Source organism: Triticum dicoccoides, chromosome 5B, assembly GCF_002162155.2.
Source record: "Triticum dicoccoides isolate Atlit2015 ecotype Zavitan chromosome 5B, WEW_v2.0, whole genome shotgun sequence".
NCBI lineage: Eukaryota > Viridiplantae > Streptophyta > Magnoliopsida > Poales > Poaceae > Triticum > Triticum dicoccoides.
In genome coordinates this window covers 291,216,328-291,226,561 of record NC_041389.1, presented here as the reverse complement: position 1 = coordinate 291,226,561, position 10,234 = coordinate 291,216,328, and the positions used below count along the sequence as shown (strand labels likewise).

The window sequence follows — 10,234 nt, the reverse complement described above, 5'->3', positions numbered from 1 at the left end:
AAGCTTGGGGGAGGCTTAAGTCCATGATGCACACATGCCCCAATCATGAGCTATCAAGAAAAAATATTATTCAAAACGTTTATGCTCGACTTTCTTATAATGATCGGTCCATACTCGATAATTCTTCTACTGGCTTCTTTGTGAAGAAAACTATTGAATTCAAATGGTGTCTTCTGGAAAGAATTAAACGCAACTCTACAGATTGGGAATTCGACAAAGGTAATGAGTCAGGTATAAAACTTGAGTTTGATTGTGTTAAATCTTTTATGGAAACAAATGCTTTTCATAAGTTTAGTACTAAATATGGACTTGACTCTGAGATAGTAGCTTCGTGTGAATCATTTGCTCCGTCTAGACCCGGGAGGTTGTCATTGATGATGGGCTCCGTCTAGACCCGGTAGGCCCTGCGCAGGGCACGCTCGTGTCGTGCGTCAGCCATGTCAATATTGAGGCTGAAGGCACAAAATCAAGGCCCCTACCTGGCGCACCAAATGTCGGGGGATTGATTTGTGCTAGGGGAAATCCTCCAAAACCCTTGTTCGAACTCTGGGGCCATGGTTCGTGACCTAGCACTAGACAGCGAGCTTGGTGTGGCTACGACGAGCGAGGCACGAGAGAGGGACGCAAGACACGACAAGGACACATTGAGCTACCCAGGTTCAGGCCATAGTGTGATGTAAAACCCTACTCCTGCTTGGTGGGATTGCTTGTGGAGATAGTGCTCTTAGAGCTACAAGGTGAGTCTCAGGGGTCAATTGTGTGATCCCCTTCTACGGTGGCAGCACTGCCCCTTTTATAGTTGCATTGGTCCTCTTCCCCCGAGAACATTGGTGGGAAGGGTTGCCACACAATGGCAATTCAAAGGGGGACAAACACTCAGTCTTATCCTGAAAAAAGTTGACTCCGCCTATTAAAGATGTTATTTTGACGCGCGGGTGGGCTCGGCGATGACGCCTGCCCTAGCGTGTCGTGTCGTCCTGATCTTCTTGCACCGAAGTGGTAACCTTTGGAGCTCGCTTTGTGGGGTGGCAGACGTCGCTGCTCCCTTATCACCAAAGAGAAAATCTACCCTGGCCGCGCCTGCTGGCACGGTCTTCCTGGTGTCATTTGGCGCGGCGCGCCACCCACGTGTTGGGCACATGGCCACGCGATTGACGCCGCACACCCTCCCGCGCGAAAGCCCTTGCGGGAGGGGGGAGGGGGCTCGCCAGGGGTATCTTGTGAGGCCGCTTGCTGCTTGATGTTGTCCTTAGTAGAGTCTCTCCTTGTGGCGAGGGACCTCGCGAGGTGGCTTGCTTCACGGCCCACAGTTGGGCCGCCTCTTAAGGTCTTCTTCAGGTGTCGCTTCCTAAGTCGTAGGCAGCATGCCCGTGGTACCCTGGTTCCCACTGGGTCGACAGAGATGCCCTTTTTCGCATACTGGTCCCATTCCATGAATGTCAGCATACTCCCTCCGCCAGGTGAAGGTGTATATTTGGCTTTAAATTTTGTCCGCAAAAGAGTGTACTTCCGTCTTACCAATGCACTTTAAAGTAGAAAAACATGTTTCTGTCTCATCACACGGTAATCAAGATCGATAATATTACACATGACTTATTAGTTTCTACTATCCCATTTCCAGTTTATAGGGCTTATTTTAAAATTTTAGATTTTCTTTTATAAGTCTCAATTTGATTGTTCCCCATCACATCTTCGGATTTCAAGATGCATTAAATCATTGCATGCAGGGATTAAGAGAAAATTGACTAAGATTACCCAGAGGGAAGTAACATAGGTGGTAACATCACACTGATCTAGTCAAAAAAGATGATGTGACATATAATTAATGAAAAAAAGATGATGTGACATACAAAAGTGGTGTTTCTGTGTGCCCCTACCTAAATTCGACTTGAGAAATGTACCCGTTAGTGGGTGATTGATAGCTTATTGTTCCCGTTACGTGCTTTTGCTTTTCTGACTTTTGGGCGCACGGAAGTGGAGCCATCAAGGCTGGTCTTGCTCTCGAATCGACACATACCTAACATGGAGTAGTTATTGAGCGGCTAGCCATGGAAATAAGTACTAGTAAGTGGAGATTATGGAGAACCGCATTTTGGAGCTCGGCGTTCACGGAGGCCGATTTTCTTGAAAAAATAAATCAAAATCCAAACTTTTTGATCTCCAAAAGCAATTTTGGAGATTATGCCTGTAGTATTTTTTCTTCTTCTAGCCTACTCCTTCCGTTCCTAAATATTTGTCTTTCTAGAGATTTCAACAAATGACTACATACGAAGCAAAATGAGTGAATCTACACTCAAAAATATGTCCATATACATCCGCATGTTGTAGTCCATTTGAAATGTCTAGAAAAATAAATAGTATTTGGGAACGAAGGGAGTACATGAGAGCTCTGAGATTGATTCCCGGGCCGCACACAGGTGAGGCGTCTTGGAACTTTGGAAGGACGGCTGTGTTGTCAAAAAATGAGCTCATCACACACTTCCAGAAGCTCAAATACACAACTTCATGCCGTTTGAAGAATATGTGTTTCTCATTTTTCGATATTTTCAGGTGATAGTGCAATAACATAACAGTAGACAATAACAGTAGTTATGAGGGCATCTTCAACGTCGTGCCGCAAATCGAACACGTCCACGGACCTGAATACGAACGCGTCCAAACCTACATCTTATATTTATTAATGCGGCTTCCGCCAAAATGCACAGCTTGCTTCTGCTAAAACACGCGCGGGCACACACACACACACTCCTACATGCTTCATGCGTCTTCTGCCAAAATAGATAGTAACATAAAGCAATTTGCTTGAGCCAAAATACACAGCTTGCTTCCGCTCAAACACACACACACACACAAAATTACATGCTCCATGTGGCTTCCGCCAAAACAGATAGCAACATAAACGGTTTGCTTCCGCCAAAATACACAGCTTGCTTCCACTAAAACACACGCACACACCTACTCCCTCCGTTTCGATTTACTCGTCGTGGTTAATTTGAACTAAAACCACGACGAGTAAATCGGAATGGAGGGAGTACATGTTTCATGCATCTTCCGCCAAAGCCGATAGCAACATAAAACGGCTTGTTCCGCCAAAATACACAGCTTGCCTCTGCCAAAACAAATGCAACCAGCTTCCGCCAAAACACACGTGCATTTACATGTTCATGTCGAATTTCCACCAAACATCGACGGCAGCAGCACAAAAAGCACGGGGAACATGGTAAACCTCCTTCAGGTTTGCTTCGATTTATAAGAAAACTCAAGCACGGGCGCATCCGCCGACGTACGTGACATCGTGGGGTAAAAAAAGTCCGGACACCTAGCGATTTGTAGGACTCCATTAAAGATGCCTAACACCTCAAAAAATAGTTATAAGGCTAGTTGTAATGGAGAGTATCATACTACATCCGTAATGCAAAGTATCATGTATTGGTATCATAGAGTACTATATTTATTGTCATGCATGACACAAAGTAGCACATCATTTAATATGATACGGTATCATGATATGATACTCAAGCATCTCTTTCTTCATTTAATTCTATGCCACCTCATCAAAATTGCTTGGTTGGTATGCATATATACTACCTATGATACTATCATTACGGACAGCCTAAAAGAAACATTTAGGCCAACTCCACCGCGCGACCTTAAACGGACGTCCGTTTTGTCCGGTTTCTGTCCGTTTGGGTAGGGATTTGGGGTCGTGTCCGGGCCTGTCCTGGGATGCGGTGGCCGCGCGCCCACCGCGCGGCCGCATCCATTTGCCCCATCCTGTCCGCGTATATTTCTTTGCAAGTCCTTAACTTTTTTTTATCATTCATTTTTGGTATATGATAATACATCATTACATTTTGACTAGTAAAGCAAGGCCAAAGAAAACAAGAACCACAAGAATACATTTGAGAAGATACCCAACTTCCATAACTACTCCCTTGAGTTGGGTTAGCGCCTTCTCGATGCACTCATTGTTGATCTGTGGAGGCACGACGTTGCACCCTTCTTTCTTCTTCAAGCCAGAAGTCGACGTTACTTCCTCACACGTAGTATCGTGCCTTGTTGCTTCTTCGCACGTAGTATCGTGCCTAGCCTCTAATCTAGCAACAAGTGCACTTGTCTCATCTAAAGCCTCTAGGCTAGCTAAAAGTGCACGAACATGCAATACATTTCGCTCTATCAACATATCGATGTACTCTTCTTTCCAATACCAAAACTTGCATCCGTTCTACACAATAAGACTTAAAGTTAGCACCACTAGTCTAATCGAAAGCACAAACCGAAGCTAAAAGAGCACATACCCCATCGTTTAAGCACTTGATGAACACCCATCCGGAATGCTCCAGCGTTGTAGACACGCGGCGCACGACCATCCTTGGGCAGTGGTCGCACTTGATGAGGGGCAACGGTGCGCCGACGAGCTTTTGGGCAAGCACCGAGTCCGGCCGGCCGCCATCGCGTATCTGCCAGCGGGCCACTGACGGTGCAAATCCGAGCGGCTAGAGGACGAGCCACTGCCTGCATGTGGCCTTGCTGCCCTGCCAGGGCCTTCCGGCGAGGTTCCCGGCCAGTCCATGCCGCGGCCCGGCCTCCCACAGCCGGGCGAGCTCACGACCGACCGGATCCGCCCCAAATCTGGCCGGCGGGCGCGCAAACAAGGTGGTCGTGCTTGGGTAGCTCGGCGGCGACGAGAGGAAGGGGTTGGGCAAGCGCGCGTCCAAGTTGCACGGCTGCAATGACAGCGGGCGGCCGTCGGGAGGGAGGGGGCGGATAGAAAAAGGCCCGTCCTGTGCCACCGACGAGCGGGCCAGGGGAAGACATGCGCAGACGACCCGCGCGTCCGCGTGGCGTCCGTTTCACCCCAAAAGCGGCACAAACTTGAGCCGCGGATGGGTCGAAAGCGGGCACAAAGCGAACAAAAGTCCGTTTGCGCCCGCGCGTTGGGCCGTCTCGTTTGTTCCTTTTATCCTAAACGAACGGGGGCGGACAGGATAGGGTCGTGCGGTGGAGTTGGCCTTATGCGGTGATAACCGGAGTGGTCTCTCTGCCTTGGAAGCAACTCCACGCAGTCCCCCAGTGCGTGCCGTCCCCGGGTAGTACGGGACCAGTCAAATGAAAAAAAGTCCGCCTCCCCCGTTTCTCACCAGCTTCACTCCTCACCCTTCACCACGCCCTCCCGGACCCACATGTCACCATGAGGTTCGAAGACGCGGGTAAGGGGCGAGGGCGGTGCGCGTAGCGGCGGGGCATCGTACCCGTCCGGCTGTACGATCCGTTCCGTTCCGTCCCTCCCCCGCATCGTACCCTCCCCGCTCTCCCTCTCAGGCTCTCACCTCGCTTTCCTCGCCATCTTTTCGGTTATTCCACCCCTGCCCCCGCCTGTACCTCCTCCGTACCGTCCTTTCCCCGCCGCGCAATGACCATGCCACCCCCGGTCGTCGCGCGCGCCGTACTCCACTCCCCTGCAGCAGAGCGCTCCAGCACGCGGGGTAAATAGGGAAACGAGGTGGGGCGTCTCGCGGGAGCCGTGATAAGGGCGACGCAGGGGCAGTCTCGACATTTCCAACGCTCCTTGCTTTTTCCCTCTCCTCCTTCTTGATTGTTGCGTGTGAGTAGGCCGTGGCCAGCCATTGCTACTCTCCCTTCCGTTCTTGGTGTCGCAGCGAAAAACCAACTGCCAACTTTGCCTTGCCCGCCATGGCCATGGCGACCCACGGCCACCTCCACAAGCGCCGACGCGTCTGCCCTGCTGCTGCCGCGGCCGCGGCCGCGCCGATCGACTCGCTGGCCGACGAGCTCCTCTTCTTGGTCCTGGACCGGGTGGCGGCCGCCGATCCGCGCGCGCTCAAGTCTTTCGCGCTCGCCTCCCGCGCCTGCCATGCCGCCGAGTCGCGCCACCGCCGCGTGCTCCGCCCGTACCGCGCCGACCTCCTGCGCGCCGCGCTCGCCCGCTACCCCACCGCCGTCCGCCTCGACCTCACCCTCTGCCCGCGCGTCCCCGGAGCGGCCCTGGCCGCCCTCTCCTCCGCGCCCATGCCTTGCCTCCGCGCCGTCGACCTCTCCCGCTCCCGCGGCTTCGGGGCGCCGGGCCTCGCCGCGCTCGTCGCCGCCTGCCCCGGCCTCGCCGACCTCGACCTCTCCAATGGGGTCGACCTCGGGGACGCGGCGGCCGCGGAGTTGGCGCGGGCGCGGGGCCTGCAGAGGCTCTGCCTTTCCCGCTGCAAGCCCATGACGGACATGGGGCTCGGCTGCATCGCCGTCGGCTGCCCGGACCTGCGGGAGCTCACGCTCAACTGGTGCCTCGGGATCACGGATTTGGGGGTCCAGCTACTCGCCCTCAAGTGCAAGAAACTCAGGACCCTGAATCTTTCCTACACCATGGTGAGCCGTGCTTCTTCTTGATCTCTCTCCATCACGTCATGTTCCATTTCTTGGACCAAAGGAATTATCGCTTGGGGTTCCCCGTTCATGCGTTTCTTGATTCCAGAAACACTTTAATTAATGGAAAAAAGAGAGTTGATTTTGGTGCTTTCTTGGAAAGTTTAGATGTACATGTTTCTCACGTGAATTTCTACATACGGTTTGGCAGTTTTCCCTTTCGCTCTTTCTAGGAGAATACTAGCACAACGGTTTGATGTTTTTAGCAACTCTGTTTATATTTTCTTTTGCAAGAAATGCTCATGGAATTGGACTATCGCAGTGAAAATTACTTTTCTTGATTTTTTCTGTCAAAGAATTGGACTATCGCGGTGAAAATTACTTTTCTTGATTTTTTCTGTCAAAGAATTGGACTACTGCAGTAAAAAAAATACCTTTTGAGGATGGGAATCAGTAATAGGCTACTTTCTGTTGAGGTGCCAAATAGACGAACACACTAATTTCGTTGGACTAATAAATACTTATCTTGCATTGCAGATCTCCAAAGACTGCCTTCCAGCCATCATGAAGCTACCCAATCTTGAGGTGTTGGCACTGGTGGGATGTGTTGGAATAGATGATGATGCCCTTGGTGGCCTTGAGAATGAATGCAGCAAATCACTACGGGTAATCATCAAACTAGACCATTTTGTCTCACGTGTTAGTGTTGTGTGTCATGTCATCTTCATTTGATCACCATTAGGTTCATCAACTCTTTGTGTAGATTTATAATGTAATGTCGCTAGGATACTAGCACTACATTTGCAGTTAATATAGAATGTTTGGCACGTCCATACATGTCGATGTAAAACAAGTAGTTGCATTAGAAGTTTAGAACATGTGTAGGCACTCAACAAAGTTTCCCAAATATCGTGGCCAACAAACTTGAAAATAACACTTCTACTTTTGCAGGTGCTTGATATGTCAACCTGTCGAAATGTCACTCATGCGGGAGTTTCATCAGTTGTGAAGGCAGTGCCAAATCTCTTGGAGTTGAATCTGTCGTACTGCTGTAATGTAAGTATCTAATTGTAGTAGCATCATCTGGGCATAACTTGGCCTTCTCCAGTTTGTTTTACATTCTTCTTTTTGGCAGGTTACTCCATCTATGGGAAGATGCTTCCAAATTCTTCCTAAATTGCAGACCCTGAAATTGGAAGGCTGCAAGTTCATGGCTGATGGACTAAAATACATTGGAATTTCTTGCGTCTCTTTAAGAGAGTTGAGCCTGAGCAAGTGCTCAGGAATGACAGATACAGATCTTTCTTTCGTTGTGTCAAGACTAAAGAATTTGCTGAAGCTGGACATTACTTGCAATCGCAATATCACTGATGTTTCCTTAGCTGCCATCACTAGCTCATGCCCTTCCCTCATCTCTCTAAGAATGGAGTCCTGTAGCCATTTTTCTAGTGAAGGGCTCCGACTGATTGGGAAGCGATTTTGCCATTTGGAAGAGTTGGACATCACCGACAGTGATTTGGACGATGAAGGTTTGTACTGAACTTCATATATCTAATTATTTTTGGTAAATGGACACCGAATTAACTCTTTCTCACAACAATGACAACAAAAAAATAACAATGATGAGATCTTTCCTCTGCAGGTTTGAAAGCTCTGTCTGGATGCAGAAAACTATCAAGCTTAAAAATTGGAATATGCATGAGGATAAGTGATGAAGCGCTTATCCACATTGGGAAGTCTTGTCCAGAACTCCGAGATATTGATTTGTATAGGTCTGGGGGTATTAGTGATGAGGGGGTTACTCAAATTGCTCAAGGTTGTCCAATGCTAGAGTCTATCAACCTGTCCTACTGTACAGAAATAACAGATGTTTCGTTGGTGTCGCTCTCAAAATGTGCAAAGCTGAACACACTGGAGATCCGTGGTTGCCCCAGTGTTTCATCTGCTGGGCTCTCAGAAATAGCAATCGGATGCAGGCTACTTGCCAAGCTTGATATCAAGAAATGCTTTGCGATCAATGATGTGGGGATGCTTTTTCTTTCCCAGTTCTCTCATAGCCTCCGTCAGGTACAATCCTTATCTGTTTTTTGTAGAGAGAAAAACTTGTCATACTGTGTCCACAATTGTGTTATTGACATTGCTGCATCATGACAGATAAACTTGTCATACTGTTCGGTCACCGACATTGGACTTCTGTCCCTCTCTAGCATATGTGGGCTTCAGAACATGACGATTGTACACTTGGCGGGTATTACACCTAATGGCTTGATGGCTGCTCTTATGGTCTCTGGTGGTTTGACAAGGGTGAAGCTTCACGCAGCGTTCAGATCTATGATGCCTCCGCATATGCTCAAAGTCGTCGAGGCTCGCGGCTGTGCTTTCCAGTGGATTGATAAACCATTCAAGGTATTCTACTTGCCCCCTTACAAGCCTAGGTGTAGAAGATTTGAAGTTGAATTATTATTTGTATTAACACTTCTCATCTGTCTTTTATGATGTATTCTGTAGATATATCAACTGAACTGCAGCTTTAACAGCATAATGTCTAATAGTAAGCGTGTGGTCTTTGCAGGTCGAGCAAGAACGATGTGACATATGGCAACAACAGTCCCGAGATGTGCTTGTACGATGAGATTAGGAGAAATGCTTGTTGTCGTCGTCTTGACTGTCAGCGGTCCAGCCTACATGAACATGATGGTGTAGAACGAGGCTTTGCACCAAGGTGGAGTGGAGTTGTGTACAGAACAGACATTATCGGAACAATGTTGTATATGTATGTTTCCTTCAGTGGACTGGGAGGTTCTTTTGTTGTGCCGTATCCTGTATATAGAGAAGCAGTAGATAGATGAAATCATAGAGAAATCACTGGAGGGTCGACCTGTACTTTACGGATCAATATGAGAGTGTGCACAGTTCGATTACCTGTCCAATGTGTTCTTATTTGGAATGAGGTGTTTGGCCTGTGTATTTCCTGGTGTCCAATTCTCAAATCATGAATGGTTCTGGTATACTGCATGATACAACTAAAGCAAAAGGAAGTTGATACAACTAAAGCAAAAGGAAGTGAAGTTGCTTTTGCTGATCTCAGGTTAATTGTTCTTTCTTTTCCAGATAGATGGAGCTGTGATGTTTGCTGCGCCGCATAAGGCTACTCATACTGGGAGTATCATATACTAGTATCATGCATGTGATATTTTATTTTTTTTAGAAAAGGAGGATGACCCCCGGCCTCTGCATCTGGAAGATGCATACGGCCACTTATATTCCCGAGGACCTTACAAAGTATTACAACAATGTGCCTGAGAACACCATTTTGGCAACATATGCCCCTATTCCTATCCAAAATGATGAAGGAGTGTTAGCTGGGCCACTACCCAAACCACTCACCTAAGCCTAACATCAAAAGCCGGAAGCCGAAACTCATTTGGAAGCCCCAGCCGAGCCACATACCGGGTCTGGGGTACAATCCGGTCAGACGCACTCGTGTGTCGTCGCCGCCATCTTCCACAGGTCTTCAGATCATATTGAGGCTTCTACCTTGTCTGGCCACTCTGCCATCGACGTCACCATGACGCCAGACAACAACCTCCTCCTGCGCGTGCCCATCTCCGCGCATCGGGCGCCGAGTCTCCACAGCGCCATGCCATCAATCTCCGCCGCCATCCAATGTGTGAGATGAAAGACCGCTCCACCATCCCTCGAGCCAGCACTTGCTCCAAGACGATGCCCCCAGAAGGAAAAGCGATAGAACGCCATCATCATCCGATTCGGAAGACCCAGATCTGGGGTTTCCCCCTGAGCATCCCAAACCTGATGGCGCAGACTGCCGACGATGCCTTGACCATCGGCAGTAGCTCCA

General features: G+C 48.9%; 1 protein-coding gene across 1 annotated transcript; it reads left to right on the top strand.

Annotated features, from left to right (window-relative positions):
* The first annotated feature begins 5,620 nt into the window (after positions 1 to 5,620).
* LOC119308502 (F-box/LRR-repeat protein 3-like) lies at positions 5,621 to 9,317 on the top strand. The gene is made up of 7 exons (XM_037584632.1): positions 5,621 to 6,378; positions 6,913 to 7,041; positions 7,327 to 7,431; positions 7,511 to 7,904; positions 8,018 to 8,442; positions 8,530 to 8,781; positions 8,948 to 9,317. Exons 1-7 carry the CDS (start codon positions 5,695 to 5,697, stop codon positions 9,005 to 9,007), a joined length of 2,049 nt encoding a protein of 682 aa, XP_037440529.1. The 5' UTR covers positions 5,621 to 5,694; the 3' UTR covers positions 9,008 to 9,317.
* The last annotated feature ends 917 nt before the right edge of the window (positions 9,318 to 10,234 follow it).

What these genes read in the sequence shown, in the direction of transcription:
- LOC119308502 (XM_037584632.1), top strand. Translation starts at nt 5,695, where the DNA reads ATGGCCATGGCGACCCACGGCCACCTCCACAAGCGCCGACGCGTCTGC. An exon ending in TCTCTCATAGCCTCCGTCAG is followed by an intron (nt 8,443 to 8,529) that starts GTACAATCCTTA and finishes GCATCATGACAG; the next exon opens with ATAAACTTGTCATACTGTTC. An exon ending in GGATTGATAAACCATTCAAG is followed by an intron (nt 8,782 to 8,947) that starts GTATTCTACTTG and finishes TGGTCTTTGCAG; the next exon opens with GTCGAGCAAGAACGATGTGA.